Source organism: Pollachius pollachius (assembly GCF_949987615.1).
Source record: "Pollachius pollachius genome assembly, chromosome: 11".
NCBI lineage: Eukaryota > Metazoa > Chordata > Actinopteri > Gadiformes > Gadidae > Pollachius > Pollachius pollachius.
In genome coordinates this window covers 3,519,716-3,539,420 of record NC_136944.1, presented here as the reverse complement: position 1 = coordinate 3,539,420, position 19,705 = coordinate 3,519,716, and the positions used below count along the sequence as shown (strand labels likewise).

General features: G+C 50.6%; 1 protein-coding gene across 3 annotated transcripts; it reads left to right on the top strand.

The window, feature by feature from the left end:
* The first annotated feature begins 247 nt into the window (after nucleotides 1–247).
* Nucleotides 248–19,473, top strand: ilf3b (interleukin enhancer binding factor 3b). Of its 3 annotated transcripts, none has more exons than XM_079746457.1 (18): nucleotides 248–291; nucleotides 1,967–2,043; nucleotides 2,499–2,722; nucleotides 5,038–5,218; nucleotides 6,190–6,370; nucleotides 7,975–8,066; nucleotides 10,066–10,161; nucleotides 10,594–10,705; nucleotides 10,921–11,018; nucleotides 11,444–11,555; nucleotides 12,181–12,294; nucleotides 12,846–13,054; nucleotides 13,535–13,738; nucleotides 14,195–14,488; nucleotides 14,606–14,738; nucleotides 14,844–14,891; nucleotides 16,946–17,374; nucleotides 18,676–19,473. In XM_079746457.1, the coding sequence occupies exons 2-18, from the start codon at nucleotides 2,041–2,043 to the stop codon at nucleotides 18,789–18,791; spliced, it is 2,646 nt and encodes an 881-aa protein (XP_079602583.1). In that variant the 5' UTR covers nucleotides 248–291; nucleotides 1,967–2,040; the 3' UTR covers nucleotides 18,792–19,473. The 3 variants fall into 3 exon arrangements, with proteins under 3 accessions (XP_079602583.1, XP_079602582.1, XP_079602584.1); XM_079746456.1 differs by having other exon boundaries at nucleotides 10,594–10,720; XM_079746458.1 differs by lacking the exons at nucleotides 16,946–17,374; nucleotides 18,676–19,473 and adding an exon at nucleotides 15,547–16,491 and having other exon boundaries at nucleotides 10,594–10,720.
* The last annotated feature ends 232 nt before the right edge of the window (nucleotides 19,474–19,705 follow it).

Below are 19,705 nucleotides of genomic sequence, written 5' to 3'. Positions count from 1 at the left end.
CACACACACACACACACACACACACACACACACACACACACACACACACACACACACACACACACACAGAATTGGGGTACACTCGTCTCCTCATCTCCTAAATCTGCCTCGTCCCTCGCGGACTGTGTTATAAATCGCGACCACCGTTGGGTCCAATCATAAACCTGTTCGGCCTCTCGTCCAATCAGCTGCCAGGCTGGGCCATTAGGGGCGTTCCCGTGGTGCCCTCAGACAGACCGGAGGCTGGTACTGGACGCACACCCTCCGTTGGCCAAGAAAACGCATACACCGGTAAGTCCCAAACGCCGTAGATAGATTACCCCAAAACACACTGCGTGGCACATTTCGATGAATTATCACCGTAATCCGTCGGTTGGCGTTAATTCACCGCTTTATTCGGCTACATGTGCCTTTGTTCGTGCCTTTTGTTCGTGCAGCGGCTAGCTCGGCGCTATCGCTAGCTGCGCGGCGCGAGGTGCGCGTGTGACGCGCGTGTTTTTATCGATCGGTTTCGATGATGTCCCTTTTCTTTGAGACGAGCAGTATCTGCCTGATCAATCATCGTTGAGCATGATCGATTATTTCGGCAGGGAGCTGGTCGAGTGGTTCGGCGACCCGCGGGGTGAAGCGGTGCTAAAATGGCGTCTGGGTTAAAATGATCCCCGAGCCGCTGGTCCTCCACTGCTGAGAACCACCTGGTGATGAAGCACTGGACTATAGTTATTATTAACATGCCTCAGCGGGCGGGGAGGTCGGGCACTGTCGCCCTGCACGTCTTTTCAACAGGTTGCAGACCGAAAGAGAACCGCAGATTATGTAATAAACAAGACGTCCACAGCTAGTGGAAAACCAAGGTTGTGTTGTTGTGGTCCAAATATCTCTCTGCTTCATCCGCAGCCTCCTCTCGCCGTGTTATGTGGCCGGTGGGTGGTTCATTATGGGTGGGTGGTCAATTATGGGTGGTCAGTGAGCCGCTCACGACACAGCTGACCTTCTGAGCTGTGCAGCCCAGAACAGTTGAATGACCTGATCACTGAAACTGCAGATATGAAAATAGGAATGCCCGAACCCTTCCAGTAGTGCCATCTACCACTCTATTCCAGTGCGCAATCTTCAGGTTTCCTCCTACTTAAATAAGACATGTGGTGGATTTTCATCCCAAAGCATTCAGTCGTGATGTGGGGATAGACACAGTGGAAATCAAACCCAGTAACCCCTCAGAATCTGAGCGCTGCTCTGTACGATGCTGGACGGGTCAGGGTATAACTGCTTTCAAAGGGGCCGTGTTTGTGGTCGAAACACTTCATTAGTTTGAACTTTGAAGACCAGTTGCAGAAGGGGACTAGGAGGGTTTTGGACAACATGCAGGGAGGAGGTACCAACAGAAGTGTGTGTGTTTCTTCTGCTCTGTTTAACAGATGTTTCAGGTCCCGACCAAGGTTGCAGGGAGCTCTGTGTCCGTGGTTAATGTTGTCATTTCAACTGTATTCTTAGTGCACAGTACCGGCACAAAACAGCTCAAGGCTTCAGGCATTTAACCGCATGGTGCTCACTGACAAAATGTGGGAGGATACAGCATGCAACAAAAGGCATGGTAGGCAGTACTGTCGTCGTAGCAAAGATAGGTATTGGGCTAGTACATTAACATTAGTTAGTTGTGAGCAGTAGACATTTGGGTCAAAGCATCGTAGGAGAAAATCAGAAGTCTGCCCTGATCAGGGACTCGTTCCGTTGTGGAACTGCCAAGTGAGGCCTAATCCCATCAACCAATCAATCTAATGGGATTGGTCAAGGTAATGATTGACATGGTGAACACGATAATCAATGGTATTGATTGGTTAGGGTAGCTCTGGTTGTCTGTCTGGAGCTGCCAGCTGCTCCTCAAAGGGTCTGTTATTGTCGTCTGGTTCCTTTGTGTTAAACCAGAGTCCTTCACTGAGCCTCATGTGTTTTGGTTCCTCCGTAGGTAAAGTGCACAGCCTGGATTCTCTGCCCCCAGCCCCGACGCTGCTGACCTCTGCCCAACACACAACAGCAGCTATGGTAACTTTGTGCTCTATTCAATGCTTTTTATCATCATTTACAGCTACCAAAGTTTGAGAAGTATTGGCACCGTCAAAGAGAAATCCAATTTAATTCACCAAACAATCTTTTCGGATTGGCTGCCGGCCCATCACAACAAAACGTCTACTTTTGATACCACTAACGCAATGTAACCTTGATGACCCCCCCCCCCCCCATCTGTAACCCCCTCTGACATCTCCTGGCACTACTACTACTAACTTGGTGTAACCATGACTACCCTCTGAATTCTCCTCCTGGCACTACTACAACTACCTTAGTGTAACCATGAAGACCCATTTGTAACCATGACAACCCCCATGTGCCTTCTCCTCCCGGCAATGTTACTAACTACGTGTAACCATGACGACCTCTGTGCCCTCTCCTCCCGGTGATATTACTAACTACGTGTAACCATGACGACCCCTGTGCCTCAGCCTCCTCCCATGCGGCACCGCTCCATGCGCATCTTCATGAACGACGACCGGCACGTGATGGCCAAGCACTCGGCCATCTACCCCACGCAGGAGGAGCTGGAGGGCGTGCAGAACATGGTGTCCCACACCGAGCGCGCCCTCAAGGCCGTCTCCGATTGGCTGGACGAGCAGGAGAAGGGCGAGCCCAAGCCCGCCCCCGACCTCCCCGAGGCAGAGAAAGAGAGGTGAGGGGGGGTGGGGGGGGTTCAGTGTTAATTTTGTCAGCTAATTTAGATTTAGTCTTAGGCTAAGTATTGAGACGAAAATGCTTACTCGTTTTAGTCACATTTTAGTCATTGTTTTCCTTTGTAGTTTTAGTCTAGTTTTAGTCGCCCAAAAGTCCTTACATTTTAGTCACCTTTTAGTCAAAATGTTTTCTCTTTTTAAACTAATTCAATTAGGCTAACCCCTGATATACAGTGGGGCAAAAAAGTATTTAGTCAGCCACCAATTGTGCAAGTTCTCCCACTTAAAAAGATGAGAGGCCTGTAATTTTCATCATAGGTATACCTCAGCTATGAGAGACAAAATGAAAAAAAAAAATCTAGAAAATCACATAGTATTTGGTCAATAACAAAAGGTCATCTCAATACGCTGTTACATGCCCTTTGTTGGCAATGACAGAGGTCAAACGTTTTCTGTAAGTCTTTACAAGGTTTTCACACACTGCTGCTGGTATTTTGGCCCATTCCTCCATGCAGATCTCCTCTAGAGAAGTGATGTTTTTGGGCCTTCGCTGGGCAACACAGACTTTCAACTCCCTCCAAAGATTTTCTATGGGGTTGAGATCTGACCCCTGTGTTTGGGGTCATTGTCATGCTGAAAGACCCAGCCACGTTTCATCTTCAGTGCCCTTGCTGATGGAAGGAGGTTTTCACTCAAAATCTCACGATACATGGCCCCATTCATTCTTTCCGTCACACGGATCAGACGTCCTGGTCCCTTGGCAGAAAAACAGCCCCAAAGCATGATGTTTCCACCCCCATGCTTCACTGTAGGTATGGTGTTCTTTGGATGCAACTCAGCATTCTTTCTCCTCCAAACACGACGAGTTGAGTTTTTACCAAAAAAGTTATATTTTGGTTTCATCTGACCATATGACATTCTCCCAATCCTGTTCTGGATCATCCAAATGCTCTCTAGCAAACTTAAAACGGGCCCGGACATGCACTGGCTTTAGCAGGGGGACACGTCTGGCACTGCAGGATTTGAGTCCCTGGCGGCGTAGTGTGTTAGTGATGGTAGCCTTTGTTACTTTGGTCCCAGCTCTCTGGAGGTCATTCACTAGGTCCCCCCGTGTGGTTCTGGGATTTTTGTTCACCGTTCTTGTGATCATTTTGACCCCACAGGGTGAGATCTTGCGTGGAGCCCCAGATCGAGGGAGATTATCAGTGGTCTTTTATGTATTCCATTTCCTAATAATTGCTCCCACAGTTGATTTCTTCACACCAAGCTGCTTACCTATTGCAGATTCAGACTTCCCAGCCTGGTGCAGGTCTACAATTGTGTTTCTGGTGTCCTTTGACAGCTCTTTGGTCTTGGCCATAGTGGAGTTTGGAGTGTGACTGTTTGAGGTTGTGGACAGGTGTCTTTTATACTGATAAGGAGTTCAAACAGGTGCCATTAATACAGGTAACAAGTGGAGGACAGAAGAGCCTCTTAAAGAAGAAGTTACAGGTCTGTGACAGCCAGAAATCTTGCTGGTTTGTAGGTGACCAAATACTTATTTTCCACCATCATTTGCAAATAAATTCTTAAAAAATCAGACAATGTGATTTTCTGGATTTTTTTTTTTCATTTTGTCTCTCATAGCTGAGGTTTACCTATGATGAAAATTACAGGCCTCTCTCGTCTTTTTAAGTGGGAGAACTTGCACAATTGGTGGCTGACCAAATACTTTTTTGCCCCACTGTATGGACACCTGCTAGGTAGTTCCAGTCAAATTGTCTGTTCGGCCTTCAAAACGAGAGCTGGTGAATTGGGAAAAATGCATTAAACTGTAATCAGAAAACTTTGAGGATGGAGAGCTGAGGGGGAGGCAGACCAGCCCTAGGTGACCTCAAGAGGCCAACAGATAGAGGCTTTTTGATATTTTGAATTATTGATGGATGTTAGATTCTGGTTGTGCATTGCGGCCCTCGCTGAAGTACTGTCATGATGGTCAACATTGAACACCTCGACACAAGCGGCTCTACATAAGGCACGTGGGACGTTCTTAGAAATGCCTGCCATTATTCATATTCATATTTAGTGTCCGTCTAGCAATAAATCGCTTACAAAGGGAGAGAATAGTGTAGGTTGGGGTGTTCCAGGCGTAAGGCACCGGGTTCGAATCCCTCAATGTCTGCAGTTTCTGTGAGGGAGATGACAGTGTTGCTTTATACCTTTACAGACCCCTTAACCGTTCACTCCGTTCAATCACGGCTTTACAAAGCATGGAATGAAGTTGTATTTGACTGTTGTATGGAGGATGTGTTCTAACAGTCCCCCCCACCTCCAGCCCCAGTGATCCCCGGGACCTGGTGACGCGCAGCCTTCGGGGCGTGATGAGGGTGGGGTTGGTGGCCAAGGGGCTGCTGCTGAAGGGCGACCTCCACCTGGAGCTGGTACTGCTCTGCAAGGACAAGCCCACCGCCCGCCTGCTGGGGAAGGTCGCCGACAACTTGACTACACAGCTCAGGGTGAGAGGGGGGGGGCAAAGGGTGAGAGACTCTACTGGGGGGGGCGGGGGTCAGGGTGAGAGACCAGCTCTACTTGGTCGCAAATAACTTATTTCAAGCGTTTCTGATAGAGACAGTGTTGTTGAGATCACAGACAGACATCAGATCAGAGGAAACTAGAACGCCTCAGCTTTGGGAGAGGTGTTGGGAGGGGGAGATGACGGTTACAGTCCTGAACTTGGCATCGATTCTGTTCAGGTATTTGGCTACCAGCCTATCGCCGTGCAGTAGCATGTTTGATTCAGTGTGCAGGGAGTGGATATGCTGTTAGACGACATGAGGTAGGGAGAAGAGAGAGCGACGAGGGAAAGGAGAGGCTCAGCCAGATCAGTGAGCTCAGCAGCGCTCTACAGTGAAATATTTTTAATGCTTGCCATAGTAAATACAATCTAGAAAATCAATATGTGGCCATCAACGTTGAAACTCTGGCAGACGGCCACAAATAAATCATTGTGCAGAGGCGCGGTGTCAGAAGTTACTTGTGTAGACGTAAGTAGGGCTAGAGGGTCTTCTGCCAGGCTGATGGCTCAGGTTCAGAGGTCTTGTTTAGGGTTGGAATACTAGTTCCTGGTCCCGTGTACGCAGCTATCAGCAAAGGAGTGATCACTTTAAAGCGAGTGGTGTGACGGAACATAATGGAGAATGTGATTTGATCACAACCGATCAGGTCTTGATCCAATCTGGATCCTCATCGGGAACTTGAGTCACAGTAGTGGTTATATGAACATCCTTCCTATACCGAGAGATGTTTTGTTGTTTCTCCTTTATTTTGACAAATTTATTTATTGTAAGTCGCTTTGGATGAAAGTGTATTTCAGTGTAGCCCCCCTGCTCCTTGTGAACCCACTCTAGTGTCCCCCATCACGCCCTGACCTGAAGCTGCTTCATGAGGACATCAGACCAAACCTCTCCCTGTCTCTGCTCTCTGTTAGGCCGTGACGGAGGACGCCTACATGGTGACCCAGAACCTCCCGGAGGCCAGCATCGTGATCCAGAACACCAAGGCTCCGCCCCTCAGCATGACGGTCAACCTCACCTCGCCGCTGGTGCGCGAGAAGGTGGAGAAGGGGGACGCGGCCGTGAAGGAGGTGGAGGTGAAGGTGGAGGAGGGAGGTAAGGCTGCGGGACAGGCCCCGCCCCCTTCTCGTGCTCCCCTAGCAACCGCCATAGCGACCAGCGGCCCCTCCACCATACAAGGAGACCAACGGGTAGACAGACAGGGAGTCAGGCAGACAGACTGGCCTACCAGTGGGACAGATATTGTTTATTGGGCCTTCAATGGAGCTAGCTAGGGCACAGAAGAAGTGTTAAGTGAACTTTGACCTATGCTGCCATGGTTACAGCCCTCTAGACACCCTTGTAGTTCCATACGATGTAACTCTACATTTTTGATGGCCCAATATACAGTATAGGGAGAGGTAGCGCTTGTGATGAGTGACAGGTCTGTGTACAGGTTTTAAAGCCCCTCCCCCCCAACGATAAGAAGGCTTACTGAGATGGAACGAAACAAAACAAAAGAAACCACGTTGTTTGCATGTGTTATGATTCATATTCCTGACGAACGGTTCGCATTGCAGCAAAAATGAGTTGCGTGTCGCGGGGTCCGGTTCCCTTGCCCTTGGGGGGGGGGGGGGGGGGGGGCCCTGGCCCTTAGGGTGGTCTCGTCAGCCCTGTCCCCCTGCAGGGACGGGTGTGGGGTTACAGATGAGGACCACGGGAAACGGGGCTCCACACAGCCGGCCGGGGGCCGACTCCCAGCCGAAAGGCTCTGGGTTCGACCTCTGACTGCAGCCTTGAGCGAGAGGCCATGACCTCACGTAAACTAACATGGATCTGAACCCCCTGGTATCAAACCGCTAGGGGCTAGTGACACTAGAGCAGAGAGAGCTGCTGGCCTGTCAGTCCACCGCCCTGATTGGCTCCTGTTGGCTCCAGCAGCCCCCAGTGATTGGCCCGCTCGGTGGGGGCCCCTAGCTCCTTACCCCCAGGCCCCCGCCCCTCCCCCCCCTCCCAGTCAGTCTTGCTGCAGTGTGGACCGGTCGTACTGATGATGCTCCTTATGTGCGTCCTGATGCTGCTGTGGTTCCCGTTCTCTCTCTCTCTCTGTCAAGCCTTCTAGTTTGTCCGTCTGTAGGGACGCTGGACCTTTGACCAACTGGTCGCTCTCTGTCTCGGAAGGGGCTCGGCGCGGAACGCCGCCGCCAGCCGCGGGGTCAAGGGGGGGGCGGGGCTCCGCCTCCGCGCTCGCCCGGCCGCGCTCTCAGACACACCTCCCGATCACGCGGGCACTGGGGCGCCCGTCGCCTAGCAACAGCCTCCACCATGGAGTTACCACTAGCGCACACACATTCAGTCCATAGTTTAAAGTGAGGAGGAGTCAGAGGCGTCTAGCGATGGGGTTGATGTTACAACTGGCGGAACCTCTTCCCTCTCCTCCTACACACACACACCGTTTAAGCTGACACCTTAAGTCACGACACTAGCTACATGCCGCCGCAACCCACCCCTAACAGCACCACACCTAGCGTCCGCGTGGGTTGTGGTGTAGTGGGCCCAGGGCCCGGCGCGGTGCCCCAGGGAGGGTGGGAGCGCGTGGAGGGGAGCCCCCCTCCCCTTTACCCGGCCTGGCCGAGAGTCACCCCGCCGGCCCCCCCTGGCCGTCTGACAGAACTCCCCTTGGTCAAACTGTACCTTGTCTTCTTATCCACCACCACTAGAGTCGCTCTCTGTCCCCGACCCAGCGGATGCTCTGGACAGGCAGAAATGCCTAACCGCCTTGGCGTCCCTCCGCCACGCCAAGTGGTTCCAGGTTTGCATTTTGTCTTTATTTGTCTCAAGATAAGATTAAAGTGAAGAAGCAGAGGAACGTAGAGCGGAGACTCCTGTTCTCCTTTGTGTTTCAGTCTGCTGTGTGTCTTTGGTGTCCGTTTAACTAGGGGGTTGTCACACCTTGTTGCTGTCTCTCTCTCTCTCTCTCGTCTCTCCCCCTCTGTCTCTCCTCCTGTCTCTCTTCTCTTCTTGTTTCTCCTCCTATCGTAGTGCTGCTTTGCTGAGTAGGTCGCATTGCACTGTGGTGTTAAATGAAAAAGGGTTAAATGATCAGGTGTATCGCTTCCTGACTGCTTCTTAAAGGGGCGGTCTCTTCATTTTACACGGCCCCCGTTGGGCTACTGAGCTCCCGATACCGTCTGTTATTAGATGTAGTTCATACTGGGTGCCACCAAGCATACTTTCTGCATCCCTCGGATACAGTATTTTTGTGGAGATTTTGGCTTCACCCGTGATATGTCTCTGGCAGCACCTCTTTGAACTGTCACCTAATCACAGGTTCTATTGGAGAACCGCTCCCCTACCCTTACAGGAGCCTTGTATTAAATGACTGTGCCTCCTAAAGGAGAACCATCAAGCTGGGCTATCTCTTAGGGCTGCTCGATTATGGAAAAAACAATAATCACAATTAATTTGGTCAATATTGAAATCACAATCATTCAAACGATTCTTTTTTAGTTTAAAAACATGTATTTATTTAGTATGTCTCTCCCAAAAAAAACTTTGTAACTGAGAACTTTGAAATTTGCCTTTAAAAAAATACACAAAATGGTCACAAAGAAAATGTTCCAATCTAAAATAATATAAAGCTATGTATCCAGCTGTTCTGCCCTTTCTATAAAACATAAAATTAAAATAAATATATTTATTATTTATCATATATATATTTTTTAAATCGAAATACTCTTATTATGCTAATTTTGTGATTGTTTGGCGCTAAACTCGAAATCGGGATCAAAGTTCGATTAATCGCCCAGCCCTACTATCTCATAATATAATCAAGTACTGCCGCAAACGTGTGTGAAAAAATCGCAGCCTACGGACTCTGTATCCCCTCACAGTTTGCGGAAAAGTGTGGGGGTCCCCGGGCCCAGTGGGGGGGTCAGGAACGAGGTCCAGGTCTTTTGTTCTGCAGTCTACCATTCTTTCACAGCACCTGTTGAAGCAGTACTCTGAGGGTCATAGCCCAGCAGGACAGTTTAATTAAGATAGACGATCAGAAAGGGAGACACACCCATCTTGATGCAATATTAACGTAATATTACGATTACTAAAGTAATATTCTGTGTGTGATCAGTTCACTTTGTGTTAGACATAGACCCGGTTCCACCCCACCATTCTGTTGTAGAGGAAAAAAGAAGATGATCACTGTTTGCTGGTCATGTTGATGTTTAGCTTTATTGTTCCGTACCTTTCTGTCTCTTAAACTAAACTGAAACCCTGGTCGGTCCCTGGGGCCTGTATGTAAGTATGTAGCCTCACATCCTCCGCTGTCTCTATAGGGTACTGCTCCACGTGTAGCGCTGTCACTAGCAGTGATCAAACCAGATGTCATGTTCTACTGATGAATCAACCCTAAGCCAATCACAAGGGACTTTGATGCCACCGTCCTTTATGGAGCAGTAGAATACTCTACAACAGCATCTCTCTCCGGTCCGGTGTAGCACTGCATGCTGTAAAAGTATCGTTACTCCGCCCGTTCTTTGTGACCAGTCAAGGCCCTCAGCCCAAAACCCCCCTCCTTCCTGCCAGCCAGAACGACCGGCCATTTAAATGCCGTTACCTCTCGTAGAAACACCTCCACAGGCTCTGCCTGCTGGATAAAGCACGCCCCCAGCTCAGTTAGTACTGTATGTGTGTGGTGCGGCTCGGTTACCTCCTTCTTCTTGTTAGGTCCTCTGTTGTGTTAGCTGGCGGTGCTTCGAGGTCTAAGGCGTGTCCCCCCCCCCCCCCCCCCCCCCCCCCCGCTGTGTCCCCAGGCCCGCGCCAACGGGCTGCGCTCCTGCGTCATCGTCATCCGCATCCTGAGGGACCTCTGCTCCCGTGTGCCCACCTGGGAGCCTCTGCAGGGCTGGGTGAGTCTGCTGGGCTGGGGTCAGTCCTACAGGGCTGGGTGAGTCTGCTGGGCTGGGGTCAGTCCTACAGGGCTGGGTGAGTCTACTGGGCTGGGGTCAGTCCTACAGGGCTGGGTGAGTCTGCTGGGCTGGGGTCAGTCCTACAGGGTCAGGGCTGGGTGAGTCTGCTGGGCTGGGGTCAGTCTACAGGGTTAGAAGAAACACGTTTACATTTCAACCACTTTTCTGAAATTCCTTATTGTCTGGCTTTCAGAATTGAAACTTGCTAAGGGTGAACTGAAATAAAAGTTTTTCTTTTTCTTTTAGCAACCCCTGCATTCGTCCAAAGTGGTACCCCCCTTTACGTGTACCCCCGATTGAGCACCACTGTGCTAAAGGCTTACCGCTGTCCACCCCTGTCTAACCGCTGTGTCTGTCTGCTCTTTCCCCCAGCCTCTGGAGCTGCTGTGTGAGAAGGCGATTGGCACCGGGAACCGACCAATGGGAGCAGGCGAGGCATTGCGCAGGGTTCTAGAATGCCTGGCTTCTGGCATCCTCATGTCGGGTATGCATCACGCAGGTGGAGAACACTAGTACCTACCCCTCTCACCTGTCCTCGTCTCCTTGACGAGCCTGTTATAACACTTTATGTACTTCAGTTGATTGACACCTCAAGTGTCAAGTATATCTTAGAGTATATCTTATCGTTGAAGTTTGAGATGTTGGTGTGTGTGTGTGTGTGTGTGTGTGTGTGTGTGTGTGTGTGTGTGTGTGTGTCAGACGGCGCAGGGATCTGTGACCCGTGTGAGAAGGAGCTGACCGACGCCATCGGCCACCTGGACATGCAGCAGAGAGAAGACATCACACAGAGCGCACAGGTGAGCCGTCAGGAAGAGACATCACACGCTGCTCTGCTGCCCCCAGAGCAGCCCATGGGTTGAACCCATATCCTCAAACACCTGGAGGAGACAATTTGGACCTCTTCCTACTTAACGGCCGGTCACACAGAACCGCTTTTTTAAAAACGCCCCCATTGATTTCTTCAAATACTGTGCTGAGCAGAATATAATAATTATTATTATAAAATGTAATGCTCCTTAAAGTTAAAATCTGTTCAACTCTGTACCTGAAGCAGCAGTGCCCTTCAGTGAAGGAGAAGACGTAACCGTTCAAATGTTCCCTCACGCACGCTGCCGTGCTCCACAAGCACACAGCGGTCCTGAGCCAGACCTTTGGTCGCTCTCACCTCATCTTGCTCTGCTTTCTTGGCGCTAAATGTTGGGTCTCTATCTTCTATCGTCAGCACGCCTTGAGGCTGGCGGCCTTCGGTCAGATCCACAAGGTTCTGGGGATGGACCCCCTGCCCTCCAAGATGCCCAAGAAACCAAGAACTGAGACCCCCATCGACTATACAGGTACGTCTGTGTGGTTGGTGGTTAGAAGTGGAACATTGGTAACTGTTAAACAAAAATATCAATATCTATTGTTGTAAATGTTGGTTTGGTCTTAATGTCTAAATCCACATTGTAAATTAACTTTTTCTCCCTGGTCTGTCTGTCTGTCTGTCTGTCTGTCTGTCTGTCTGTCTGTCTGTCTGTCTGTCTGTCTGTCTGTCTGTCTGTCTGTCTGTCTGTCTGTCTGTCTGTCTGTCTGTCTGTCTGTCTGTCTGTCTGTCTGTCTGTCTGTCTGTCTGTCTGTCTGTCTGTCTGTCTGTCTGTCTGTCTGTCTGTCTGTCTGTCTGTCTGTCTGTCTGTCTGTCTGTCTGTCTGTCTGTCTGTCTGTCTGTCTGTCTGTCTGTCTGTCTGTCTGTCTGTCTGTCTGTCTGTCTGTCTGTCTGTCTGTCTGTCTGTCTGTCTGTCTGTCTGTCTGTCTGTCTGTCTGTCTGTCTGTCTGTCTGTCTGTCTGTCTGTCTGTCTGTCTGTCTGTCTGTCTGTCTGTCTGTCTGTCTGTCTGTCTGTCTGTCTGTCTGTCTGTCTGTCTGTCTGTCTGTCTGTCTGTCTGTCTGTCTGTCTGTCTGTCTGTCTGTCTGTCTGTCTCCAGTCCAAATCCCGCCCAGCACCACCTACGCTCCGCCCATGAAGCGGCCGATGGAGGAGGAGGAGGGAGCAGAGGACAAGAGCCCCAACAAGAAGAAGAAGAAGCTGCAGAAGAAGAGTAGGTCCTCCAGGGCAGGTCTGAAAACATTGGTTCACCTGAAGGGGTTTGAGAGCATAGTGTGGTATAGGGGAAGCCCCTGCATAATGTGGGTCTGAATAAAGCAGCACTTGGAACTGTATGACCTCCTCTCTGGGATAAACCTGGTACTGCAGGCATGGCTTCCTATTGGCTGATGGTCGCCCCGGGCTCCTGCCGATACCAGCCCTCCCGTCCCTCGCTGAGTGAGACTGAACTGAAGGGTGTTAACAGGGAGCCCTGTAACACTCAAACACTACAGTGGAGAAGTTACTGCCTTATATTTAGATACTTTGAATTGTGATCATTATGTATAATCTGCATCATGAACTCTGGATATCGGACGTTACATTATACATTTCATTATATGAACATTTTCACGGCTAGATTGTGGAAACATTGACTGATATTTGGACCAATGGAGAACAGTACGCACTCCCAAAGCCGTCTCCTCGTGTCTGAACAGCAGACCTCGACGGCTCCTCTCTCAGGGCCGTACCAACTGATCTCTACCCCCCCCCCCCCCCCCCCAGCGGCCCCTGAGGACAAGGCAGACCCCCCCCAGACCATGAACGCCCTGATGCGTCTGAACCAGCTGAAGCCAGGGCTGCAGTACCGGCTGCTGTCCCAGACGGGCCCGGTGCACGTGCCCGTGTTCACCATGAGCGTGGAGGTGGACGGACGTGCCTTCGAGGCGTCCGGCCCCTCCAAGCGCACCGCCAAGCTGCACGTCGCCGTCAAGGTGGGTCCGCCTCCCATCATGCACCTCTGCTGAGGCCGAGGATCAGCCTTGTCTCGCTGAGCGGGCCGCTTTTGTGTGTTGAACTTCTTTGTTTCTTGAAATGCGGAGAAAGCGCTTCGTAGGTGTTATCAGAACGGCGACGGCTAGATGCTTGGGTTGAGGACGTCGTTATACTCATAAAGAGCCTTCTCTCTGGTGTTCAGAGTTCACCTAAACTCTGCATAGCCTCCCACCTTACCCCTCCACCTTCCTCTAACTTATTGTATGTTGTACGTCCTAAACAATATTACTTAGCATTGTGTAGCATCTCACCCTATCTATCTTTGTTGTATACGGAATGGGTTAACCTAGTGATTGCTAGTGAGACAGAGATATATTGTTGTTTCTCTTTCTTCTGACAAATGTACATATGTAAGTCGCTTTGGGAAAAAGCGGCTGCTGAATGTAAATGTAACTGGTGATCCCCCCCCCCCGCTCCAGGTGCTGCAGTTCATGGGTCTCCCCACGGGGGTGGACCTGAAGACGGAGCCCGCGGCCAAGCCCCCGCCCGAGGCCCCGGCCCCCGTGCTGCTGGCCGCCGTTGAGCCCAAGCCGGTGCTGGTCCCCGTGGAGGCCCCCACGCCCGCTGGGGGCCCCGCTGGCTCAGGAGCCGTGCCCGCAGCAGACGCCACGGACGCTCCTGAGGTAGGGCGGACACTCAGTCACACGGGGAGGGGGCCTCCATCTTTGAACACCTTTAAAGGAAACCTTAAAGCACACCCATTTAGCTCAGCGTTCTATTAATCCATTAGATTTATTTATTTATTTTGAATGTATTGTTAAGCACCTTGTGTTGCAATTTTGCATGAAAGGCGCTGTATAAAAAAAGTTTGATTTAGTCTATCGTCTAGGATGGACAGTTTTTCCCCTCCTATCAGACTGATGCAGTTAAAGAAGCTGTAGAGTTTACAAGAATCAGAACATCATTAATATGTTTAGGTTGTGGTACACTCATTAACTGCATTACATTAAAGACAGTCAGCAATAATCAGAGATTACATAGTTATTTAATTACAATATTAAATGTATAGAATATCAATGAATATGCACGTATACATACGGTCTAGTTTCTCTGACCGAGCACTAACCCCCCCCCCTCAGGGAGCCCGTCACCAGGGCCCCATCCTCACCAAGCATGGGAAGAACCCGGTGATGGAGCTGAACGAGAAGCGACGCGGCTTGCGCTACGAACTGATCTCGGAGACGGGCGGCTCCCACGACAAGCGCTTCGTGATGGAGGTGGAGATCGACGGGCAGAAGTTCAGGGGGACCGGCTCCAACAAGAAGGTTGCCAAGGCCTACGCCGCCCTGGACGCCCTGGAGCGGCTGTTCCCCGAGGGCGCCGCCAGCGAGGCCGCTAAGAAGAAGAAGGGGCCGGTGGCCGGGCAGCCCCGGGTAGGTCCCCCATCCCACCAATGACCCCTTTCTGGTGGGGTCCCCTCAGTCGGTGGTCTCGACTCTGGGAACCAAGACCTCCCCATGGTTGACTCTCTGTCTCTCTCTCTCCCTCAGAACACGGCGGGCTTCGGGATGATGGGCGGGGCCTCGGGGGCTGACACGGCCACGCCCAGGGGGCGTGGCAGAGCGGGGCGGGGCCGAGGAAGGGGGAGGGGCTTCAACAATGGAGGAGGCTACTCCCAAGGAGGTGAGAGGAGACAACGTTTCACTGCCCTCAATCAGAGACCTGTGTGTGTGTGTGTGTGTAATAATGTGTGCGTAATAATGTTTTAATATGGCCTCTCCTTCTCAGGTGGCTTCGGGACGTACGGCTATGGAAACAACGGCGTCTCCGGATACAGTGAGTATTAGATATTAATCAGTCTGAGACAAGGCACCAATGCATGCGCCTGCTGTATTCTAAGACACAAGGTCAATGGTGTCCACCAAAGAGCATATTATGAGTACTGTTGCTTAATATAAGTCAAGGTGTCCACCAAATGGCATATATTATGTGTATCGTTACTAAATACAATCAGGGTGCCCACGACCTGATCGCTGATAGATGGTCCAACAGCCAGGTCTGGCTGTAGAGCGAACGCTTAAGTCTATTGACTAGACCAAGTCGCTGCCTGCACTGAGGACTGTAGCAAGGTGTTGGTCTCAGGTGTGAGGCTACATGCTGCGATGGTACTGCTGGCAGACCACAAGGGAATGGCAGAGCTCGGTGTGATGTTGACTGTAGCTGGAGCGCCCCCATGCATCTCAAACCGACGGAGGACGCTCTCACTGGGATGGTTTTACATTTCTCTGCTTTGAGCCCCAGGCCTGGTTCTCCTGTCCGTTCGGCCCTGCCCCCCCCCCCCCCAGCCTAGCAGTCTCAGACCCCCGGCTCTGCAGGCTCTGACCCAGTGACCGACGTAGCAGAGAAATCTAAAAACAACCTGAATAATCGGCCACCAAGACCCAATCTAATTCTGACATTTCTGCCTTCTCTGCCCTGTCTCACTCTGTAGGTGACTTTGTCTCAGACTGCTATGGCTACAGCGAGTTTGCTACCTAGACCCCCCCCTCCCCCCAGTATTAAACCATTCATATCAAGTAGTCCGATAACCGACCGTGGTCACAAACTAGTTCTTCCAGTGGCGTCGTCTTCTCAACTCAAGCTCACCTCCAGTCCACCGCCTCGAGGAAATGTTGGCTCCTCCCATCGCCTCAGAGGGACGTTCGCTCGCTCATAGCGTTTACGTCTGGATCTGGACGTCTGGATCGCGTCTTGTCATAGATCACCTACCTTACGTCTGAACTAGAGCCTTCCTTTGGCCTCATGAACAGGAAACCGCCGTGTTGGAACCGCCTTTCACAACCGAAAGAGGGAGAAGCCAAACTGGGGGACAGCAGCCAAAACATGTAACTCTCAAATGTGTGAGAACAGCAAAGATATTTAAATCATAAATTCAACGCATAAACAACTGGGTTCCCATTGAACATTTTACAAAGCTGGAGAGCTTTCATGTAGCCGTTCCTCAACATGGACCCTAGAAGGTCGTCATCTGACCTCCAAGTGGCTCTTGGACCGCAGGTTGAACACCAACATCAGACTCAAGCTCGTGTCCATTCCCATCTTCATGAAGTTCTGGTGGCAGAAATGACTCAAACTCAACGGTTTGATTCCCTGGTGAATGCCTCTTTAACCCATGATGATGATGATAATAAACAAAGCTAGGTACTTTATAAACGGCTGTTTCTGTAACATCAGCTCGCTGCTGTATGCATGATGACAGACATTGTAGTCCTTAGACTACAGACTGCTGTAGCAACTGTGTGTGACGGCCCAAGACGTGACTCCTCTGAACAGAGAATCAGACTGTATTACTGTGATTAAAGTTGAGCGGTGTTGATGTTCCCCGCTTGTTTTACGCTGCTTTGCTTTGATTTTCTAAATAAACGTGTTGATTTTTTCCCACTGTAGTGTGAGTTGATTGCGGTCTCTGCATGCGGAAACGAATTCAAACATTAAATTTGCTGTAGTCACCTGGTGGCCATCTTGGTTTGAGCGCTAGCCGGCCATCTTGATTCCAAGCAGTAGCCGGCTGGCCATCTTGGTTTGAGCGCTAGCCGGACATCTTGATTCCAAGCACTAGCCGGCCGGCCATCTTGGTTCCAAGCACTCGCCTGCCATCTTGGATCCAAGCACCAGCCGGCCATCTTGGTTCCAAGCTCTAGCCTGGTGGGGGAAATGAATGCCGTTTCCCATATTAATTTCGCCCACCCGGCTAGTGCTTGGATCCAAGATGGCTGCCATGTGATCACGCCCCCTAGCCCAGTTTCTCACACATAGAACTGAATGTGTTTAGTTCTGCTGTCCCCCTCTTAACCCGTCCGCTGTCCTGCCCCCCCCCCCCCCCCACCCAGACTACTACAACTCCAACGGCGGAGCCGGGCCCCCAGGCGTCCCGTCAGGCGCCCCCCCGACCAATGCCCCCGCCGGCCCGGCCCCGGGCCCCTTGGGGGGCCCCTCCTACGGCTCCTACTACCAGAACGACCCCGCCTACGCAGCTGTCTCCCCCGGCCCCAAGCCCCCCAACAAGAAGGCCCCCATGCACCCGGGGGCAAAGGCCCACTTCCCGGGGTCCCTCGGCGGAGGGGGCCCCCCGGGGGTGCACCCCCCAGGGGTCCCAGCGGGGCCCGGGGTCTACAGCCAGTACAGCCAGGGCTACGGGACGGGCAAGAAGAACTTCGCCCAGCCGCAGGGCGGGGCGGGGGGGTACCCCTACAGCACCGCCTACCCCAGTCAGGTGACCGGCGGGGGCGTGGCTGGTAACCAAGACTACGGCTACGAAGGTGAGCAGGTCGGAGGGAGAGCCTTGAACGTGTGTCTGTTTCTGCAGCAGGTGTGATTCAATTAAACTTTATTTGTACAGCCCTGTTTATGACCCCTCCCCGACCCTAACCTCACAGAGGTTGGGGTCGGATCCACCAGATCCATTTTTAGATGCTTTAAACGTCCCACCTGGTGGTTAACGAGAGTTCAACTCACAATTTAAGCTTGGCTGTTCCACATGTTATTAAGAAATGTTCTCAGAGGGAAAGAGGCAGGCTTTGTTCTTGGAGATGTGACATTTACATTCAGGGCGTTCAGCAGATGCTTTTATCCAAAGCCACTTGCAATAAGTCCATTTGTCAGAAAAAAGAGAACCAAGAATATATCGCTGTCTGTACTAGGGATGTTAACCGATGACCGTTTGACCGTATCAACGTTAACCGATCAATCTTGTCGCTTGTCGGTTAAAAAAAAATTGGGGTCAGTGTGGACTGTGGAGTGTGTTGGTCTCACTTCACACAAAAAGATGATCAGATGAGGTGACTTATTGGAAGTTGGACGGACACCGCGTCTCTAGCTCACTGTTTAATTTCTCCTCAAGTCTTAATTATTCCCGCATGCGAGTGGCGGAGAATATGATCTCTAAATTATTAAAGACAGTAGACTAAATGCTATAAGACTACAGTTAGCCATAGCGAGAAAATGGCTTTTTCAGAGCTGTCATTTTCTTAAATGAGCTGCGGCAATGTTTCAAATGAGCTCCTAACGCTGCCCTCTTCGGATTGGCCCCTGGTGAATCCCGCGCAGGGTCTCAACCAGCTCCGCGCCATCTCAGACCATTGTGGGTGTTCGAGCCCGCTCTCTACACACGGTCAACTTGCAGTAAGCATGCCTTGTGTTTCAATTCAAACACAGGTCGTGCCGCAGTTAGAGCCACTGCCTCTCACTCGGAGTGTGTCTGTGTGTGAGTCGGAGGCAGAACGGGAGAGAGATAAGCTGAGTTTCGAAAAAGCAGGCAGCTGGCGCGGCTCGAAATGGCTGTTATTTCAAATAGCACATTTTAATCTGATCGGTCAACCGGTTAATGAGGCTCGGTGGTCGGTCAAGAATATTTTACATTTTCGCCATCCCTAGTCTGTGCAGTAAGGATGTTCATAGAACCAAGTGCCAAGCACTAACAATCGCTAGGTTAACCCATCCCTTTATACAACAGAGATAGCTAGGATAAGATGCTACACCATGCTATGTTACTGTTTTTAAGTGTTATACATAACATACAATAAGAGCCGTTCTCCTCAAACCCTGACTCTCTCGCCCCCAGGATACAACGACCAGTCCAGCTACGCCACACAGGGCGCCGGGAACCAGCAGTCCCAGTACCACAACCCAGCTGGCTACGGGCGGGGCGACCCCAGTATGAACTACCAGTACAGATAGACTCCGACCCCCCCCCCCCCCCGGTTCAGCAGCATCCTCCTCCTCCTCTACATCACCCTCCTCCTCATCACCCTCCTCTTCCAGCCTTTTCCGAAGAACGAGATGTAATGGCAGACGGTGCATTGTGTCGTGTGGAGATGCCGTCGCCCGTGGTGAGGAAGTCTGAACAGACTTCAGACTCCTGAGGACTCTAGCGTCGATGGCGTCGATGGGCGTGGTCTCTGGTTCCCTGCTCCTGTGTTTGGCTCCTCCTATGTTATTCTTTCTTTGTATAAATCCCTCCATTCCTCCCCTGTGTTTCATTATAAAAAAATGCTTTCAGTTTCCAATCTGAGTTCTTCAGTTGGTTTAGGACGGGGTTCGTTTTAGTTCTGGGGTGAAACCGAGAAGGACCACCTTGACCACTTAGTTTTGGACTACTGAGTTTTTGATTGACAGATTTCAGATTGATATTTTTCTTAAACTACACATTAGGCCTCTGAAAAGCTTGTTATTTTTTATTGCTTGTAATTTTTGCTTCATTTTGTAATATTTACCTCATTCAATGTAGTAATTTTAACAAATAGTTCTGAGAGTTAATGGAATTGTCCTTTGAGTATAAGTGTCCCACCAGTGTAAGCTTGGATGGCGTCTGTTGAGTAAGATATTGGGTGTACCAATAAAGATGTTTTATTTTGAAGGCCTTATTTGAATTTTTTGGTTCTTATTTGGGATGGTCATATGTTTCAGTTTAACTTGTATTATGAACTAATCTGATTTTTAAACCTGTAAACAATACGTGACGCTATCGGTATAATAACTTGAGTCAACATTATTGTTTTTAATACTACTGGTCTACCGTTGTACTCGACGTCCTGATTGGACCGCCAACGTGCAATGGGTTTCAAACGGTAACGTTTAGATAGATCTAGACA

What these genes read in the sequence shown, in the direction of transcription:
- ilf3b (XM_079746456.1), top strand. An exon ending in GGTGAAGGTGGAGGAGGGAG is followed by an intron (nt 6,371 to 7,974) that starts GTAAGGCTGCGG and finishes CACCACCACTAG; the next exon opens with AGTCGCTCTCTGTCCCCGAC. An exon ending in GACCCCCATCGACTATACAG is followed by an intron (nt 11,556 to 12,180) that starts GTACGTCTGTGT and finishes GTCTGTCTCCAG; the next exon opens with TCCAAATCCCGCCCAGCACC.